The 21605-nt window shown below is 40.4% G+C and overlaps 2 protein-coding genes across 4 annotated transcripts in view; one reads left to right on the top strand and one right to left on the bottom strand.

The window, feature by feature from the left end:
- Positions 1-6332, top strand: part of fam184b (family with sequence similarity 184 member B) — a 33987-nt gene extending 27655 nt beyond the window's left edge. Inside the window, exons 15-18 of the mRNA XM_014990436.2 lie at positions 29-143; positions 1733-1840; positions 3887-4275; positions 5617-6332. Of these exons, the coding sequence (XP_014845922.2) occupies positions 29-143; positions 1733-1840; positions 3887-4275; positions 5617-5689 (685 nt within the window). The 3' untranslated portion in view covers positions 5690-6332. The remainder of the gene's footprint in view (positions 1-28; positions 144-1732; positions 1841-3886; positions 4276-5616) is intronic.
- Positions 6333-9185: 2853 nt separating this feature from the next.
- On the bottom strand, positions 9186-18294 carry haspin (histone H3 associated protein kinase). 3 transcript variants are annotated; one of them, XM_088004479.1, is made up of 17 exons: positions 18196-18294; positions 17841-18034; positions 17124-17282; positions 16223-16345; positions 15938-16072; positions 13994-15680; positions 13289-13433; positions 13033-13184; positions 12766-12954; positions 12157-12242; positions 11935-11997; positions 11769-11860; positions 11533-11612; positions 11331-11419; positions 10273-10415; positions 10088-10190; positions 9186-9489 (listed from the first exon to the last, which is right to left on the bottom strand). In XM_088004479.1, exons 2-17 carry the CDS (start codon positions 17996-17998, stop codon positions 9288-9290), a joined length of 3606 nt encoding a protein of 1201 aa, XP_087860605.1. In that variant the 5' UTR covers positions 17999-18034; positions 18196-18294; the 3' UTR covers positions 9186-9287. The 3 variants fall into 3 exon arrangements, with proteins under 3 accessions (XP_087860605.1, XP_087860608.1, XP_087860600.1); XM_088004482.1 differs by having other exon boundaries at positions 18203-18294; XM_088004474.1 differs by having other exon boundaries at positions 18141-18281.
- Positions 18295-21605: the final 3311 nt, after the last annotated feature.

Genomic DNA, 21605 nt, shown 5'->3' with positions numbered 1-21605 from the left:
TTGTGTGCTTTGTCTGATTTACCTGCAGACTGCGGGAGCGAGAGGAACGCTGCAGGAGGAGGGAGCCTCGATATGACGACATGTCTCTGGGGAGACTCCAGGAGCGGCTCATGGAGAGAGATCAGCTCATTAAACGCTTAGTGGTGAGAATACACACGTGAACACAACCGTCGTTGCTCCCTTACAAGACAAGGTAGGTCATAGTTTAACCTAGATTTTTTTTAATGCAATAAAACTCTATAAAACAAGCAAATTAAGCAAATCATGATGTAGAAAATCATTAAATGGATCTGAGTTTTAGTCTAAAATCCAGTTATTATCCAAACTTACAGAACTGACAAGATGCTAAAAAAAAAGGAACACTATCTGTTGAAGTTGGGAATGACAGATTGAAATCACTGAACATGAGACACCAGAGTCTTTATGGCGTGTCAGGAAGGAAGAGGATGAGCTTGACTTTGGGAGCAATAACAGTAAAAAAAAAAAAGAAAAGAAAAGAAAAAAACAATAATCTAATGAGTTTCTTGCATGCTTGAAATGTGACCTTGACACTATGAACGGTGCTATAAATGAGCCACGAATGGAGTCCTGCAGACTGCAGGCCTGTTTTCATTTGTTAAATTAGGTCAGATGTTCTTTAAAGCCGTAGACAGGCATCGCTGGCTTTTTGGAGTGTTTGGTTTGACCCAGCCTGAAAAATTATATCCACAAACCTCTGATTCACTATGTACTATGTACACTATGTTCACTATGTAGTCTATTTCTAAGAACTGTTGTGATTGTTAAATATGTCCTATCCTTAAGTTAAACAAACCATGTTGGATTAGAGATGGCCTGATGAGTCGTTTATGAATGGCAGATCCCAACTTTCTAATAAAATCAATGACGCGCAGTAAAATAACACGATGCGTTTTATCAGCATTGCATGGCACACATTACTGGGTCGCACTTAAATCGCTCACTAGTGACCATCTGGTTCAGTTTCTTCCATTTTTATTTTATTTTGTTTCATTTTGTGATTTCGTTAAACCCAAAGCCAATTGAAATAAAGTTTTCTTTCAATAAAGAGAGTTGTCGGGTAATTGTGGTTGCCACATCGCCGGAGGTGGATCAGCTGCTTTGGAAACGCCAACCAATAGCGTGTCAGGTAGCATTTATTTCATCTATGTGTTTTATCTTTCCAAGCTGCATTTTCTTTCCAATAGCTCAACAAAAAAACAAACAAACAAAAAATCTGCAAATAGTCATTTTTATCTGCAAATACTTTAGAGTTACATTCCATGGAATTTTTTTTTTTTTATGTTTTGAGTTGAATTTTTTTTAATCAGACGTAATGTACGAATCATCACTTCCGATGTTTGGATGATTTCTCCATCAGTTCCAGCTCCAAGGAGCAGCTTTGGGTAAATAAGCGGCGCTTTGTGAGACCAAGCATTTAGGCATCTTTGAATGGTTGCCATGGATGATTGTTTTTGATGAGGGAATAACTTTATAACATACAGTCGATTTTACAAAAATGCCCCCTCTTTAAAGCCTTCTCAGAGTAATTCTCATTAATCGTGTGTGTGGTCATTTGTAGAGGAAGAGGCGGCGTTTTAATAAAGTGTCCTCTGACACGGTGCTGTGTGGGCCATCTGTGCAGCATAAGGCAGATTAGCCGAGTTGCGCACAGAGCGCAAATACAAGAACAACCAGGCCATTCAAAGTCCTTCCTCGTCCTCCTTCCCCACAGGAAGAGAGGCATCAGCTGCAGCTCCACCCTCCCGTCGCCGGGGACAACAGCACCCTCAGGCTCCGTGACAGCAAGTCCCGCCCCGGCAGCGTCACGCCAACCATGAGGGTGAGTTTGGCAGTTTGACGCATGTCCACAAAGTCATCAAAAACAGCCTCCCCTCCACACTGAAGGGTTTTCTGAGCTGAGGCCAGATTGTGTTTTTGATGCTAGAGATCGTCGACTTGACAGCTCACTTCTCTGTCGCGCAGGCTTGGTGCTGCAGTCTGAGGACTCCATTAGGCTCATTTTATTCACATCGCTTAAAAACAATAAAAACTTGGATGTATGCATGAGCTTTTCTCTATGGTGTGTGGCTGTTTGTCAGTGAGAAACCTTATATGGAGATACTAAACAGCTTTGAAAAAGTAGAGACTGCTTGAGCTTCCTTCTAGTTGTTTTTGATATAACCACAAAGCGTAATGTATTCCAGTGGGATTTATGTGATATGCCAACATAAAGAAATCATTTTGAAATTTCCACATTTTATGTTTTATTTGCACAAAAAAGCTTGACATTTATTTGCATTCACTCTGATACTCCTAAATAAACTGAAATACAAAGAGATGTCTTCAGAAGTCCCCTGATTAATAAAAAGAGTGTTGCTGTGTGTAATTTAATATCAGTATTAACCCAACCGTTCTGTGAAGGCCACATAGGTTTTCTAGAGAACAAACAGCGTCATGAAGACCAACGAACACAGCAGGAGGGTCGGAGAGAAAGTTGTGCAGAAGTTGAAAGCAGAGTGAGCTTATAAATCAATATCCCAAGATTCAAACATCTTCTCACAGAGCTCTGTTCAGCCCATCAGCTGAAAATTTAAAGAGTGTGGCTCGGCTGCAAACCTACCAAGATACGGCCAGGCGTCTAATCTGAAAGGCAGGGAGAGGAGAGGGCTAATTTGATAGGTAGACATGCACAATTATCTGTTGTGGACTTGAAAAATCTGACATTTATGGAAGAATGGCAAACAGAAAGTCACTGTTGAAATGAATCTATAAAAAGATCTGCTAGCATTTTGTCTTAAGCAGAGTATGAGACACAGCTCCGGTCAGATGAGACCAAAACTGAACGTTTTCGCCAACATGCTGAGTGGCAGAAAACTAGCCCTAAACACACCTTCCATGGTAGCGGCAGCATCATGGCTTAAGGACAAAAATCTTTAAACTGCAATCCAGCAGGGTGATTCTTGACATACATACAGAGCTACAGTTGAGTCTTTTAACCCTTTCATGCATTTTGGTCACTACAGTGGACAGCTGTCTAAAAGCCATTTTCTTGCACTTCTTGTGGATTTTTATGTTATAAATGCACATAGGCCACTGAAGTGGACACTAATGCATCATAAAATACACTATCAACTGCTGGCCATCAGCTGCAAATGCAAGAAATTATTTTTGTTAAATCCAATATGGTCGACAGACAAAAAAGCATGCCAACCGACCCGGTCCCTCCTTCTACTGTAGACGACTCTGGCAGGTAAAAAAATATATATTGTGACATTAGATAACCCCTACAGAACAATACTACTGGTGTATATTTCAAAAAACAACTTTGTATTTGGAGAAAATTAGAATTGATCAACTACAAAAAATAAAATAAAATAAAAAAACATTTTCTTACAACATTTTTTTCCTACCTTTTTTTTAATCCCTTAAGAAAATAAAAAAATATGAAAAAAAAATCCTCACACAAAGGATCATAATTGATGCATGAAAGGGTTAATTCAAAGTGTACTTTATAATGGCCTAGTCAAAGTCCAGATCTAAACCAAGTTGAGACTTTAAGTGTTGGTCACACACTGTGTTCACAGTCTGACAGAACTTGAACTGTTTAGCAAAAAAAAAAAGTCTAATATAATTTTCCTTCAACTTCACAGCTATGAATTAGTTTGTGTTGCTGTATCACATAAAGCCTCCCAGGAACACTGAGACCTGTGGTTGGATGTGACAAAGTGTCAAATAACTGAAAGAGTATGAACTGAGTAAAGACACAGATCAAAGCCAGCTCTTTGTTTCGTGGCATTGGTGGTTTTTCTAGGCACCAACCACTCAAAGCTCTGACAATCGACAAGAGGACGCAATAAATCTGATTGTGATTTTCTTTCTCTGGCAGAGAAAGGACGGGGAGTCTCCTCCGCGCGTCACCAGCACCCCCAGCACCGCTGCCCACGACAGGAGCATCTTCCTTTCCCATTCTTCTTCATCGTCTTCCTCCTCCGTGCACCCACACTCCTCGACGCTTCCACACCAGTCCAGCTCCCATCCCCACGTCTCTCCCCACTACTCCACCTCCTCTCTCCCACACAAGCACACCTCCCTCTCCCTGAGCCAACATTCCTCCCCGTCCCTCCCTCGCTCCCCCAGGTCCCGGACGTCCTGCATCCCTCCCACCCCGGCGCCAACCGCTCCTCTGCCCGTCTGCCCCTCACCTCAGACGGGCATCCGATACGTGTCCCCCTCCTGCCAGGAGCCACACTCGTACATGCAGGCCCAGTCAATCAGGTATGAATTTTCCCGATATTTGAGCTTTCACTTTTGAGACGAAACGTAACCTCAATGTGTCTCCGTAATCAAAGACAGACAAAAAAAAAAAAAAAGAAAAGAAAGAAAGAAAAAAGATCTAAACAGGAACTCTTTGGAATTCTGATTAACTACCTTTTAGTCACCTCAAGCGACTGCGTTCGTCACCCGGTGCAGTCTTCACTCTGAGCTGCAGGCATTTGTGATTTCCCATCTTACTGGCAGATCAGACTCTTGGGGAAATGTCAGAGTGTAAAAACAGGATCACAGATCTGCAAGTCTTTAAGAAGCTTTTCCATGACGCTTCAGCTCAGTACTCATGAACTCAAAGTGGCCAATAAAAGCCAGAGAATACGCTGCTGAACTTCGTATTTGAAACTTTGACACCTTTGAGAAATATGGCTTATTTCCCCCTATTTGTCCTCTCGACTCCGTATTAATCTACGCAGTAGGACGAGATGATAAGAGAGCTTCTGAGAGGTTCTGTCCCTGTTCTTCCCGGTTGGTTCCCTGAGGTGGTGCTCCTGTTTCCTTGCTTAACCTCAGGGCTTCAGATGTAGAAACGTCTCCTTTCTGACTGAGCTGTGTTAAATTGACAGCTCCACTAAGTGAACAATAGAAATCGATTCATCTAAACGCCTCAATAAAAATATTTCTACTATTAATAGGCTTAGGTTTTCTATACAGTTCAGCATAATTACCTGCTCTGTCACTCAGCAACTAGAGCCTCTCACTGCATCTCTTAATGTCACACAACCAGTCAGGTGAGAGTAAAGAGTGTAGCATAACTTTGACATTAGCTACGTAAAACTGTATCAGTATTCATAAAAGCAGTGCTGCTAAAAAGATTTTTTCTGTTTTTTTATTTTTTCATCTGCGGCTCATACAGAGTATCCAAAGATTTTTTCAGCATTTTCTCAGCCTGTTTGTTTTGCTAGTCGTGTCTAAATCTTCGTGGTCTTCTCAGATCAGTTGGATTAGGCAGATTTTGTTCGCTAATTCAATGACTCCTTTAAGAAATGAATCATTTGGGAATAAAAGCGTAAAAGCTGCTCACCACAGATGAGCACCAAACTTTTCCCATTTTATGAGTAAATACTTTGAAAACCACCAACGTTTTTCCTTCTACTTTATAATAATGCATAACAAAATGTGGGATAATCACATAAAATCCATTTAAAAACATTGCGGTTTGTGGTTGTAGCGTAAGAAATGTTCAGAGGGTAAGATTTCTTACGCAAGGTACTTCATGAGTACATTTGTTTTTATTCTTAAAAAGATAATATATGTGTTTTTTTCTCATGTGTGTGTGTGTGTTTTTAGGGGCCCCTACCTGGAGCAGAGGGGGACAGAAGGGCTGAAACAGGAGTGGTTCACCAAATACTTCTCCTTCTAAGCACAAACACACACACACACACACACACACACACACACACACACACACACACACACACACACACACACACACACACACACACAGAAGCTGCAAAAACATCTCATACAAGGTTCATTGCTTCTTTTACAGAGAAAGACTGATAATAACACACACACACACACACACACACACACACACACACACACACACACACACGCGCAAACAGACAAAACCTTTAAAGCACAGCAGTTCACACAGTCACCGACAGACATATTTATGGGCTCATCACCAGCAAGGCCATCTCAGACATTGCCTCAAAGCTCAACCAAAAAGTGCTTCTCAACACATGCCTGACCTCTTCTCAGAACATAAGCCTGCCAGATAAAACTTTCTATAATCAGTTTTGTTTTTTAAAGGCAGTCTTCCTTTTTTTTTAACGCAGCTGTTTTTCTTGACCCATCACAGAGTTACTTCAGGCAAGTGAGCTTTTTTTTTTTTTTTCCCCCTAACCAAGTCTTTCAACAAGTGTGGAAGCGGTTAACATATTCAGTCCAGAGCCAACGTAAAGACGGACACACGAGACCCACGATATCATGTTTGTTTCGATGCAAAAATGTATGATACTCCTTAATGAAAACTGAATAAACATATTTTGTTTTTGTAAGTGCCTCTTTCTTGTATATTTGCCACTGTTTTTATGAGTTCGCAGAAAAAAAAAAAAAACATTATCAAACTGTTGGAGGTAATCATGGTGGATCCTAGGAAACACACTTTATGATTTACATGGGATATTTTGAAAGATTGTATCACCATTTTTAGAATCAACACCATAGATCATATCTGTCCATAGTTTATTAGAAAAACATAGAGAAATAAGTGGGGGGGAAAAACCATGTGACTTTTTACTAAGCTGAATAAATTATTACTAGTTTTCAGTTTCAAGGTTTCTGTCCACATGCTGAGATTAAACGAGTTGGGTAAAATCTCCTGCGGTGAAGATGAGGGGATTTTATGGAATCTGCCAATTAGCTCAAGCTAATTTAAGCTTTCGTCTATTTACAGTGGATTCGGGAAAAGTGAACACATCCTTGTCAAGATGATAGATTTTTATTCAAAACATATTAAGAGATGAATATAAAATAATTTAAAACTATTTTCATCTTTAACGTTACAGATGATTCTGTCAAACTGCCAGACTGCAGTTTTGGCTACAATTTAGCATGTGAATGTATTGTAAAGTGTATTGTTAGATAAAACTCTATACCAGTACAGGCCGTTTCTAATAATTGTAGCATTTTAAGCTGTTTCCCTGTTGTTCTGTAGCCCCTTCTAGCCCTGTGCAGGTCCACTCTTTGGTCCCTGGTGTGCTTAGTCTTGACCTCCTCTTAGTCCATGGGTCAGACCATTTTATCGTCCATTTCAAGGTGGTAAAGTTTATCGATATTTTTTTTAAAAATACCCATGCCAATAAGCTCAAACGAGTGCAGTTGATGCAGCCAATGAATAAGTGGAGGCTAGGTGAGCTTCTTAAAGAGAAACCAACAATTCCTGCTAGTTGGTAGGTCGTCAATAATTTTATGCACTAAATTAAGTTTTTAAACATCCTACAATGTGATTTTGTGGATTTTTTTTTTTATTTTTAGATCTCCTCTTTCACTGTTCAGATTCAACCATGATAAAATTTACAAATCTCTCTATTCTTTGTAAGTTGGAGCAAACTTGAAAATTTGGTGGAGTATCAAATTTCCCCCCTACAGTTTAGTCTCACACATAAAAAAAGCAAAATGCATTTCTTTTTCTGTGGAGTCAAGTTTTGCTAATCATCATGTTAAAAGACCCGTATTTTTATAATTAAATGCCATTTCGAATGGTTTCCCTGTGTTGACTTGAGACCTGGAACAGAACGTCTCCATTACCCTGCCTTCCCTCCAAAAATAGTCTGAGTGTTAGTGACTTGGTTCTTGATTACTTTCCGTCACCAAGTAATTATCCAATGATTCATATATGAATCATCTGAGCTACTCCATTAAATGTGTGAAAATAATCACCAGTTCAGAGCCTGAGGAGATGTGGAGGAGACTTTTTGCTGAAGCCCATAAAAACGTCCAAATAAAGACGGACCAAACGAAACGCTCAAAAAGAGCGGGTGTTGCCAAGCAACAGGAAATTAATCAAGCCTTAAAGCACAAAGTCGCAACTGACCTGGTTTAACATATTGTACAAATTAGCTATGTACATGCCGTTGCAGATATATACATAAACAGTGACGAAGTCAGTAATGCGCTACTTAGTAACTCATCTGACTTCTGTTCAGTAAATATGAATTAACATGTTACTATTTCTAATCCTGAAATCAGATTAGTTATTTATCCAAATCAGTGGGTGCTACTGTTTGTCATTTTACTTAGGAAACATAAAATGACAAATGTAGTCATTTATCATTTTACTCCCCGCAAGAAGTTTCGGAGTGACGTCTCGTGTAAAACCACAGAGCATCGCCACGTAAACAATGGAGGGAACAGAGAGAGATGCACGTTTTATAGCTGGAAATACAAATTCAAATATACTTTACTGACCCCAAAGGGAAATTATATACAAATTAATAAATTTTAAAGATGACAATATCGAGTTTTGTTGTTTTACTCGCTGTGCTGGCAAAAAAAAAAAAAAAAAAAAAAAAAAAAAGACAGAATAATGAGAGATTTCCAGTACTTGAGTAAAAAATATTTATTTGTGAGGTTGAACGGAGAAAAAGGCTACATTTTGCGAGGCGGCGTAAAGTTTAGCCTCTAGAGATCCTCAAATCCAGGCCTCGAGGGCTGGTGTCCTGCGGGTTTTTGATGTGGCTCTGTTCCACTATACCGGAGTCAATCAGGTCATTAGCAGGACTCTGGAGAGCTTGATCTGAAGTGATGGGCGCATCATAGTAAGAAGAGACACAAAATAATCTTTGTGACGTTCTGGGACGCCTTTGTTCAATGGTGGAACTATTAATAAAAGTGGTGAACATTTAATGCAACACGAAGGAAATAAATCTTGTTAAATTGCAGGAGCTTAATGAAATTAATGCCACAACGAGGGTGATGTTTAGTAAAAGTTAAAGGCTATCCAAAGAAATGTTTGTTTTTTTTGTTGGCTAGGCAGTGTACATATAAGCCTACATCAATTTATATCGAGTTCCATCTCCAAGTAGAGATTTATGAGTAGATCTAACTCCACATCATGGGATAAAATAAAGAAAATACAATTAATTTGTAATAAAAATCTAAGTAACCCACCCCATTCAAATACCAAAACAGACTCTGGTTGCAGTTTGTTTACTTGCAGTACAATTCAAAGCAGTAACATTTCAAGATTACGAAATAATCACAAAAGTGAATCGTGCAGAATCAGCATGCTGCATGCAATTAATGTAAAGGTCAACAACAACGGAGAGGAACGACTATAAAAAGTCCTAAAAGCTCAACATTAATGACCAACAACTTTAAACAGGAAATAAAGAGACGTGCAGTCCTGCTCACTTACAAATTATTATAATGTGCTACACGTGCTTATTACAGATTCACACGGTTTTCTTTGTGTGAATCTCCATACAGTTATGTCGTCTGTGCCTATAACGCTACCAAAACATCGGGCAGTTCTGCAGAGCGTCTGTGGCGGAGCTGTACTGGAGGACGTCGTCATAGAAACGAGCGAGTTCCTCTCGCGCGTTCTTGCCGCCCCTCCCCCCTGAACTCTTGTACTTCATTGAAAGCAGCTTGGAGCACAGGTAGTGGAGCCACAACACGTTGGTGCGAGGGTGGTAGCTGCTCCACTTGTTTCTTTGGAGATGAAACAGAAACAAGAAATCATTACCACGGCTAAACACTGGGGGGGGGGGTAAGTCGAGTTTTCTGGGCCTGTTGTGCACCCAGGAACCATCTCACGGTTCCATCGTTAGAAAAAGACTTATTTTAAATTTAAAGCAACAATTAATTGACTGTGGATTTTCTCCAATTCACAGGCTCAGAACTAGACAGGCCCAAACAAACACACACTACCCAAATAATTGGATAAATGTCTCCAGGTGAGTTGCAGAAAAGCATCCAGTATCCTTCTGACTGATGTAAATATGCTTGAATGAATCATTTTGATTTATCCAGTCATTATGGTCAAATGGAGGAATTACTTTATCATTAATATCTTCAGAGTTTAAATCTACAACCTGTGGGACAGTAAAAAGCTTTTAAGAGATAAATGTATTATGATAACCTCAATATGCATCGTTATTCCGCTACTCCTATGACTGAAGCCCTGAAGACTCATTCATCATGCACTAACCTCTAACATGATACATGAAAAAGACGGCAGCAACACCCAGACAAACATCTCTGCTGAGCAGAACAGTTACACAACGTGAGCTACTAGAGTACCACTGACCCGTTTTCCTGTCTCATCAGTCTGTAGATTTCAAACTGGTAGTCTCCCTGGCCCATGAAAAGCTCCTCGTCGTTTGAGATGTCACAGGAAACGGTCAGGTCATCTGGAGGGAACAACGTGTTCTACTGTTGGATGGTTTCAAGCCAAACCACGCAGCAGCACTACATGACAGAACAGCAACTGACCAATTTCTAGCCTGGAGAGGGAATAGTCGATGATGCGGACCAGGACGCCTTTGGTTTCCATGCTGCGAGCTTCTCCGTCGAGGAGGAATGTCCCCGTCTTCTCTCTGGTGGCTTTCACTAGCACATTCCCCCAATGGAGGTCCCTGTATTACACAGTGAAAGTGCTCGGTATGTTAGGGTTACTGGATATCAGCATTTTAACAGTATGGCGCAGCTAAAGGCTAGAGGTGCACCAATTAGTCATTTAGAGATCCAAATAGGGTCAGAATCCCCCTTCATTAAATGCAACATATGTAGGAACTTCCTTTGATTGTAGACAAAGTAATGGTGAACTAAATATTTTTTTAGTGAAATTAATTGCAGGGCCTCTAATCACAGTTTCTCACAAATAAAGCCACATTTTGAGTTCAAAAACCCCTTTTTGCTGCTAAATTATTCATGTATGAGCTGAGCAACAAAGATAGTTTATCTGTTAGTCATCAAATTGATGCTAAGATACCCATTCAGCTTTCATGTCCTTCAGGAACCCCTGATCATTCATTTAATTTCTTTTAAAACACTTTAGAAATGTTGACTGTGTCTCCTGTTTTCACAACAATAGTTTTTTTTCCCCCAGCAGCCCATCTGATCGTTTTGTGAAGCAAAAAGTGACCCCCAGTGGGCCAAGACAAGTGGCTGTTGTGTCAGATTTACGGGAGTACCAGAAAGGTTCTGACTGAACCTTTGCATACATTAAGAGAATAAAAAGGATCACATTTAAAACACTATATACTAAAATCAATGTAACTAATTAATTAAAACACCTTAAAGTCCTGACCCATGCTTTGATTCATAAACCGGAATGATCGTGTAATTACCTATTTTTCCTCTTGAATTCAAAACTGTTACCTTATACAATGATGTGTAATATTTTTATGCTTTTTTCTTTAATAAAAAAAAAAATGAATAAGCAAATCAAGATAGAAACCGGCATCAGCCAGGAAAAACCTCATTGCATCTCTGCTGTGGGCATCGATTCGGGTTCTAGAAGAATTTGAAATCAGCCACTTTTACTCCACCTGTGTTCGAAATGCAGCTCCTGCTCAGCAACAGCCAACGCAGCGGTGACCTGATGAAGGACGCTCTTCGCCACCACAAACGACGCCAGCTTGACACAATAATGGCTTGGATTAACACAAACCAAACAAGACGAAAACTGTCTCACAACGTTTTGCTTTCACATCACATGGACACCCCAGAGCTAAAGGTTGTTGGACTTACCGTTCCATTGCTGTTCTCCAAGTCGACGCCTCCAAACTCAAACTCAAGGATTATGAACAACTGATCTTTCTCAAAGAAATCTGTGCAAAAAAAAAATGAGACTCCATAAAACAAACGCTGGTCCTCAAATGGTTTTTCAGCACTTTTAAATGGAGAAATGAACTTTGAAGTTAAACTGTACTGTTCGTCAGCCCAATAACGACAAAATCTGAAATCTTTTATCACTTTAAACAAACCTGGCCGGTCATTCTCAGATCCTTTGCGCTGGTCAAACGCGTCCCATGCTTTCAGGAACTCTGGTGGGTAGCAGCCTTGAACGCAGTGAAGGCTGGGAGGAGACGACGCGCATCGAGTTAAATCGACACAGATGAGACCTTAACTGAAACAAAGAAATAAACTCACTCATTGAGTCCAATAAAGCCATGAGTCTGATTCTGCTGCTTCTCTTTCAGGTGGCTCAGCTCCCTGGAGAAAAAAAAAAAAAAAATCTCATCAATGCTCATGGTCATTGCTGCAGCTCAGCTGGACGATTATTAAGTGGTTTTAAATTCTCTTCATTGTAAATGGCTACAAGTAGACATCACAGTCTGGCTGTGCTGGGAATGCACCCAGAACACCACTCACTTGGAGATAATAATCTCAGGAAGGATTTCTCCAAAGGTCTTCTGGTCCTCTCCATTCACCTTCTCGCTGCCCTCTAGTGGAATAACCTGGAAACAAAAGAGTGAGTTTACTGATCAAGTACACAGACGTTTCATTTGTGACTAACCGGAATTTTGCAAAGAAAAAAAAAGAAAAAATTATATACATAAGCATTGATTTCTCACTCAGGCATTGATATTCAGTGATTGTTTGCTAATAGGGATAATGCTTTAAGCAGCTGATGTTCTTCATTACAGATGACAGGACAATGGTCATTTGGATGAATGTTCAGACTATGGGTGGACAGAAAAATATAGACCAATGAATGAACAGATTTAAAAAAACATTGTGACTTATGAAAGGAAAAATAGATGGATTCGTGAACTAGGCTGACTAATTGACAGACAATTGTCAGTCATTGCCAGGAACAAAGACTGGAGAGTTTGCTATTTTTATATTCCGTTTTACTTTCTCAATAATTATGCAAATCTGCAAAAATATTTCAATGAAGTCCTGCAGATCACATTTGTTGCAAGTGAAACCTCTTTGCTCTAATCGAAGCATGTCGAGGGTAGATGATAACGCACGTACTTTGAGAGCCACCGTCTCTCCCGCGGCGTTGGTGGTAGAGAAGACCTCCCCAAACGTTCCTTCACCGATCTTCACACACCGCTTCATACGGTGAGGGAGAATACACTCTTCCCAGGACAGAGGACACTGCTGGCCGCACTCGGCGTACACTTTTTCAGCATCGGTCAGGTCTGCGTCTTCACACACAACCTTAACAAAAAATAAATAAATAAAAACTATAACATTATTCCATAACATGTCAGTAGGTGTGTGTGGTGAATGTTTTACCAGGGAGTGCTGGTGAAGCAGCTGCGCCTGGAGGCGTTTGGGCAGTGGAGTGCGTAGCGGAGTGGTAAAGAGATCCTGGCTCACGTCTGGTAGCCTCATCTTTAGGGGAGTGCAGGTCACTGACCCGGACACGCTCCTCGGAGTGAGTTGCACTGATGAGACGAAGAGAAGCGGGAGGTGGGGGAGGTCGGTCAATCGCAATCACATCGGAATATTTTGCGTCGCACCACTTAGGAACACTGTGAGATATTGTTACCCATGCTTTTGCGATGAACAGAGAGTGCAGCTTTGAGGCGGCTCCAGGTGTGTTTGCTGGGTGTGAAATCAGTCAGCAGAGATGGCAGGTTGAGCGGATTCGTCCTCAGCGGAGTGGAGAAATTCACCGCCGCTGCCAGAAACTCCTATAAATAAAGTGTGTTCACTTCGTAAAGACACAATTCTTGCTTGGTTTGTGATTATCACTTAGGACAAATACAAGTAGAGAACAACAACAAAAGGAATATATTATACTGTGAAGATGCATCAGCAGAGACAGACAAATCGCTCAAAAATGATTAGAAGATGGATAAAACTTAATACAGGAAAACCCTGAAAGAAAATCTCCGGGTGGCTGCAGCAGACTTCCAGCAGGAGTACCCAAAACACACAGCAAGAGAGAAAAGAGAACCGATTTGCTCAAAGCATGTTGAAGTGACAGAACAGCCCAGTCCCAAGTCAAACGGAGAATTTCTGACTTAGAAATTCAAAGTATTTCTCTACGAAGTAGAAAACTGAATACTTTTTTTTTTTCCTTGTAGCTCAACCTCAGTTTGGTCTGTTGCATAAAATCTCAGTGAAATTAACCTCAGTTACTGGAACGTGACAAAATGCGAAAAGGCATGTGTGAATATTTGCACTGTAGCCGTCACCAGTTCTGACTCGGATGTGTGTGTGTGTGTGTGTGTGTGTGTGCGACTCTCACGTTTGTGTGCTTTGAAATCAGCTCGCTGATGCTGCAGTCCACAGCTGTGCTGGTGCCCTGCTTCTTCCTGAACGCCTGCGCTCCAGCAGCGCCCTTGTTCTTCCAGCGGCTCACGCTCATTCCACTCACGCACGCCTTCCTCGCCGTCCCGTTCCTGTCTGATGACGGGCTCCTCTGTTTGGGGGCCCGAGACCCCTTCTCTCTGTTGGGGAAACCTTTGATGGATTTTTTGACTTCTTTGTTCGAGCAGACGCTTTTTGAAGCGGTTTTCAGGGAGGTGGCGTCTTCGCTGCACTCGCTGTCGGAGAACTGACTGGTCTGGTCATCGCCGGATGAGTCCGAGAAGCTGGTCAGAGATTTGAGCGCACCGTCTTTAGGCTGCAAAATGTCTGTCATCTCTGAAAGGGAGAGTTTCTTGACTTTAACAACAGCTTTGGAGGTCAGCGAAGCCTCCTTCAGCTCTGAAATGTCCGATGACTCTGCCTTAGCCTCTGGATTGTGTTCATGCTCCGATCCTTGGAGATGCAGCTGAGACAGTGAAAGTTTCTTTATCTGAACCACGCATTCCTTTGTACATATTGTGCTCTTTGCCGTTTTGGCCTCTTCATCGGTTAACCGTGTTGGTGCTACTCTGGCAGCTGGTGATTGTGTCTCCATTATTCCCTCGTAGCTGTTTTGAGCGTCATCAACACAAATCACAGACTCCAAGTTCTCCCCATTTACTTCTCCGCTAAAGAGTTCAGGCAATTTCAAAACATTCGCGACATGGTCATCACTGGCTGAATCTGCAATGTCCAGATTAGGAACTGGTGGCCCATAATCACTGGTTTTATTGGTCGTTATGGAGAAGCTGTGACGAGCCGATTTTTCTGAACAAAAACCAAACGTTTGACTCCACTTTGTGGACGGAGGTGCTACTTTTGATTCTGGGCTCGATAGCTCCAAGCAGGATGAGTAGGAGGTCTGACTGGAGAGCTGAGTCATGGGGATGAAGTTTAATCTCTGCAGCTGAACCGCGCAGGGCTGGCTCAGACATCTGTCCTTCAGAGCCTCGATCAGCCACTCCAACCTTCCTGCTGCAGACACAAACGCGCTGCTGCTTTCAATGTCCGACTTCCCACCGTCCACGTCTCCGCGGTGGCATTCGGCATTGTTGCTGCAAACCCTTCCGCCTGACTCGGAAAATAAATCGAGAGACTGTTCCTCATTGTGATGCAGGTTTGCTGCTTTCTGCGAGGAAAGCGACGCCGGAAGTTGCAGTGAATCCGGACCTTCTTGGAAAATGTTCGACACGCCTATAGAGCTGCCCAGAGCAGACGGAGGAGAGGCAACCTGACTCTGGAACTTTGGGTGTCTTCGCTTGTTGAAGTTGGGCATTGAGGGCGTGGAGCAGAAGATGGGTTTGCTCGGAACGCATCCGAGGCTGTTCTCTGCCAACTCGTTGAGGGAGATCTCTCTGAAAGGCTCCGTGGTCCTTGGAGCATTCACTGAGTTCTCTGCACTCGACAGGACGAACACTGGAGGGGCCCTATGTCTCCTGGAGGCATGTTGATTCACACTGGAACCAAATGGTCTGGAAGTGAAGTCATCTGACGAGTTGAGCAAACTGACCGCAGCTTCAGGAGGTTTGGTGGAAGCGGCACGTCTGCGACGGGTTATGAAGCGGCCGGCAGACGGAAGGCGAACACTAGAATAAGGAAGAGGAGAAACAAAGAGTGTTTGCTCTGTGCCTTTTGTGAAATTCTTATTCTGTAATGTTATTTTGTGGGTTTTGGATTTATATTTGTTATGTGCTTTATCATCAACATGCCTATGGAAATCAGCCAAACTGGTTATAATCTCGTATATTTACACGCAAGTATTCATTATTAGGCATTGTCCCATTTTTAAAAAAATAAAGTTGAACTTACATTTCATAATACTGGACACCAGCTTACCACATACCTGGAGTCCATCTTTGCTTTTGCTTGGATTTTTCGCAGTTTCGGCACAGATGTTTCGCTCTCACTCTCACTGGTGGTAGAAACCGCCCGACCTCTCCGTCTTGTGAACCCATGTACAGATCCTACTTGTTTTGACCTGATAAAGTACAGATCATGTCAGAAAGACAGCAGGGCAAGCAGAATTCAGAACACCTCACAAGGCTAAGGGAATTTTTTAAGGCTGAAATTGTTCTAACCAACTTAAAAGCATGCTAGCAGAAAATATTTACATGACTCAAACACAGACCTGGTTGTTTTTCTACGCTTTGTGGGTAAAGGCGGCTTCGTGATGCTCTCCCCATAGCTGCTGGTCTCCGACGGACACAGAACGGCCTCCTGCTTACTACTGGATAAACGTCTGTTCTTCCCTCTATGTAATAGGAGGTAAAGACACTTTATATCAGCAAATACTGTGATTATTAGACCAAAAACGGTTGAAAAACATGAATGTGGTCTAGTGGGATCTTATGTGACAGAGAATGGGAGAATACACTTTATTAATCCCCAGAGGGGAAATTCACAAAAAAACAGTTCACAGAAACACAAAGTTCTAAAACATTTAGAAGAATAAGGAAAAAGAAATGGCTTGGTAATATTTTCAGACAAATTAAGACCTGGAAAGCTTTATGATCGAGCTGGCCAGAGCTGACAGGAAGATGGACAGAGCTAAGTCCAAAAAAATCCCCCCAAAAAACCTGATAGTTGCAGTAAAAGACTTGAGACTGAGGGGGAAGTGAGACAACAAACCTAAACACACAGTCAGAGCTACAATGAAATATTTCAGATCAGTGAATATTTGTGTTAAAGCGCTCCAGTTAATGTCCGATTTTCAAGTTGTAACACTTGAAAATTGATGTTTGCAGATGCTCTGGATCAACATCTGACCAAGCAAGAGCAAATTTGCAGAACAGCATGGGCAAAGCTGGCAGACATATCACAACATACGGCTGTGGTTCCAGCAAAAGTTTTGACTCAGACAAGCCCAACTTTGTATTCTATCAAATGAAATCCTAATAAAACACATTGACATTTGCAGTTGTAAAGTGACAGAATGTGGTTTAATTTAACAGGTGTTAATACTTTTCAGAGGCACTGCGAATAATATCCAATGAAAAGAGAATGAAACTGAGATTATTTTTCTCACACACCGTGTTTTCTGGCTTGGTGCCGGATTAGTAGGAGATGGGGGAGTGTTCTCCTCATCACTCATGTTTTCCTCATTGAAGCTCTTCTCATTCAAGCACAGCATGGCTTTTTTCTTGGCAAGACGGTCTGCTCTTTGACCGTCATCCCTTTTGTACTTTCCCCTGTAACATTACAAACACGAGAAGAGAGGGTGTTCAATGCAGAGGTGTTGAAACAAAAACAAACCAAAAAAAATATTGCAAGTTCCTGTCAGACTGTTATGGTCCAATCTCACTGGATGATCAGTGAGCTCCCAATCTCTAGGTGAGATTCTGGATTAAACTCATACAAAAAATACATTTGAGAGCTATTGACTTTATGATTTTTTTAAGTGAATCTTGCAAGCTTCAAGCTAAGGAGTTAGCTTAAAAAAAGACAAACTAAAGTGACACTTTATGGAACCTGAATGCAAATTAACTTAAATGAAAGTCCATAATTTTCCAGACCTTTTGTAAGTGTATGAATTATGCAGGTTTGCAGAATTAAGTCATAATATGCACTCAAAGATATACATATTGACTAAAATAATTACCACCGTGAAAGGTGGTAGTTAAACACTTCATAATTACACAAGTTGAGTCCAGACATTTGATTTTGTATATGATATTTGACTCAGTCTGTTGTACTTTTCAAATATGAATAGTGAGAATGTTGGAGCCAGGATGAGGCCTTGAACGCACCGTGCCTTGCGGGGTTTTGCGGCCTCAAACACAGATAAGTCGTCAGATGACGGGGTGCTGTCGAAAGCCTTCTTTCGGTCTTCAGGAGAAATCCAAGCCGAAACCTTCCGCCTCAGCTTACCGTAGGTTTTAAGAAACATTGGCTCAAATGGCTTCATGTTTCACATAAGTTCAGCTAAAGCCCTGTTTAGGATCTAAAGTTGTCAAAATAGAACAGAAACGACGTGAAACCACCTAACGTTGCTACAGAACAAGAAAGAAGTTCCACTTGAGAGCTGATTAAATTATTAACACACTTACGCAGTTTTTAAACAAATTCTAGCAGAATTACTTATTCAAGTAAGAGGAAAAGCACCTCTTACGTGTGAAATGAGTCTTCTCTCCATCGAGACATCCAACAACCGCTTCTTGTTCAAATTCCCGTAACAACGGTGATTGGTCAAAAACTCGTGTAAGTGTCACTACAGCGCCACCATATGGATCGGAGTAATTATAAGGTGGACCAAAATATAGCAAATGTAGGCAAATGTAAAAATTACATAGAAATGTTAGAATAAAAAGTGAATTATATTTTTATCTCATTAATTACCTGATATAAAAACTATTTGATGATGACATCCATCCATCCATCCATCCATCCATCCATCCATCCATCCATCCATCCATCCATCCATCCATCCATCCATCCATCCATCCATCCATCCATCCATAGGTTTATGACAACATAAACTAAGTACTGCATTAAATAAATAACCCATTAGTTTTTGAGTCATGGTTTTATTACAGCTGACATTAAAAAATTAAAATAAAGAAAGAAATAAACTATTTTTCTTACTTTATAGAGGAAAAACACATCCTTTGTTTTACTCAGAACAATGGACCCTGTATTTACTAAATAACTCTTGTTTTAAAAAGAACGCTCTTGGTCAGTGAATACATTTGGGCTGTAGAATGAATCCAACCTGACAATGTGTGTAATAATTTGATTTAACCACCAGAGGTCCTTACACTACCACACTATTCCTGTCTGTATTTTCAAACCCAAATGTTCAGCAGAAATCTTTCATTGATGTGAGGAAGAATCTCACAAAGAATGTTTTGTTTGTTTTTTTTTACCATCATGAATGGATTTTATTTAAGATTTACATTTAAAAATCGAACAAAAAGAAAGCAAGGATGAAAACATTTTCTAATATTTAAAAAAAAATTCAGTCTGTAACTGAAAGGGAATCCAAGAAGGACTTCAATGTACCTCTATTGCTTGTAATATCACAATGAATATAGTTTTTCAGTGAAATCCTCAGCTCAGATAAGGTGTTTAGTTCTTAGAAAAAAATACTTAAGCTTAAGATAACAAGCATCTGTGTCATAAGAGACACAGATGCTTGTTTTAGCTAAGTTATAGCTAAAACTTAGACACAGTTTTAGCTAAGTTATACTTAGATACGTAATAAATCACACGCGGCTGTAACATGTTAAAAAGGAAACACATCTGTATCCTTTTCCACAGCATTTACATTTCCTGTTTTTCACTAAATTTATTGTCACATTAACAGTTTTGTTCTCTTTGCCTTGTTGTTTTGGAAGGATATGTTCATTTCCCTTCTTTTACCACATCCTATCTGTGTGCTACTAGAAAAAGAGAGGCCTTTGCAACCTTTAGAGCTTCATTCAATATTCCCAGACTGTCCTACGTTGACAATACTTAGCAAAGAAAGTAAAGAAATGTGTGCTTGGTTGATTATATTTCTTGGCAATACAGTTTATGAAATCTGTTTATTCCCCTTTAAATGGCACCAAGTTTGTGGAGTGCTTTGTATGGAATACAAATCAGTCCTGTGCGAAATTGAGCCACAATTATTTAAAAAATGGTTAAATAAAGTTTCTTGGTAAATCAGTGTAAGCAAAAGGAGACATATTTAGAGTTTTGACATCACTATTACATTCCCTTTATTTCAAAATTGCCATCTCGGCCATCTTACTTGTCGAAGGTGCATGAAGCAGAGAACTCGGTTGTCTTCATTTTAGGACTCCGATGAAAGCAAAAATCTGGCTTCTGTCCTCTGCCAAAAAGACGACACGAGACAACACAGGACCATTGTCTTCCTGAGATCACATGCTCACCTCATCTCGTCATATTGGTCTGACTTTCTTGAGACAAAGAAACAAAGAATTGTTTTTATCAGCCAGTATGGTTAAAAAAAAAAGAAGTTATTTTACCCTCATACACTTGAAAATTATATCAATATCTGTGACAAAGACAATCAAGTCAGTCTTTAATTTCTGCTCATATTTAATAAAGCTTTTATGTGTAAAAATGTTATTCTTAATTGTACTGACAATAGGATATATATATATATATATATATATATATATATATATATATATATATATATATATATATATATATATATATATATATATTTTATTAACTTCACATTTGAACCAATAAAATTATTGCCACTATTAACAACACAAAGCTTTTACATGTGCAAATACTGTGAGGGCAGTCTTTATGCACAGCTTTGTATGTGCTCTGTTCCACTGTGAGCATGTCTTATTTCTGTTTTTCTTATTAAAGCTTCTTCTAAAGGTTGCTGCTGAAATCAAAGCAACCCCGCACTGTAATAATCTCCAGTAGAGGTATTAATTTCCTCGTCTCCGTCAGTGAAGGGTCAATAATTAAAAAGAACTAGAAAATTCCACAGAAATTTTAAGGGGCCTGCCAAGTGTGCCCTCCGCTTTAACCCCAGCGTTTCAAATTAGCCGTGAAAAAAACATAAAAGCATGTCTGACATACTTATCCCACCACTAGAACACAGTAACTGTAAATATTGTCAGGTGTGTTATGAAAATATGAGTTACCATTGGGAAGCAGAATATAAACCCCAAGTCAGTGAAATTCAATCTGAGACCGACGACTATAAGCTTCGCACATGTGGTTCTTACTCATGGTCCAAAATAAAAAACATGAATAAAGTTGGTAATAGTTAATTTCTAAAAACTATTTCAATTTTCTTAGTAAAGATTTTAATTTACACTCAAAAATTCAGACAAGTATTAATTTTATGTAAGCAAAACATGAATAGTCACACGAAATATGTATTCTTCCCACAATGCATTGTGAGATCTGATTCAGCGCTGTGGGAATACTCACTGCCTCTGTCTAGGGCCCGTTGCTATGGTAATTAATGATCTGCACCTGGGCTGGCTCTCTCCCTGGTTTCTATACTTGTGAGACACCCAGCGTCAGTCTCCAGGACCCTGACAAAAAACCATAAGCCCTAGGAAAATTTTGAAAATATTTTACAGGAGCAGGCATGTGTATCTATGTCATGACCAACTTTGAGATAAATAGGCCTCTATTTATGCCTGTGAGGGGGAGTTAAACAGAGTTTTGGAGTCAGACCTCCACTTTCCTGTGTGTGTGTTTCAGAGAGAAATCTTAGTGATGCTGTGAGACATTCAGCCTAAACTTTTGTCGTTTTTCTCAATTTATGTCGTCATTTTTACACAGAATCCCAATAAAAGTAATAGCTCACTTCTCGGCATCGAGCCGCACGATTTGATACCACTTTTGTGGGGGTACACGCAGGGCTCCGAGCCGCATTAACGGTGACGGAAGAATAATAAATAATAATAAAGAGACATTCTATTGGGTGTAGAACAATAGGTGCCTGCCATGCAATGCATGGAGGCAGTGTCTGACCTGCTTTGCAGGTCAGTCACTGCTCTCCCTATGCATTGCTGGCAGGCCCCAAAAAG

The sequence above is a fragment of the Poecilia mexicana genome, unplaced genomic scaffold, assembly GCF_051168715.1.
Source record: "Poecilia mexicana isolate PSO_F unplaced genomic scaffold, ASM5116871v1 scaffold_1, whole genome shotgun sequence".
Lineage (NCBI taxonomy): Eukaryota > Metazoa > Chordata > Actinopteri > Cyprinodontiformes > Poeciliidae > Poecilia > Poecilia mexicana.
Note: the sequence above shows the minus strand (reverse complement) of the source record. Positions and strands in the feature narration are given on the sequence as shown.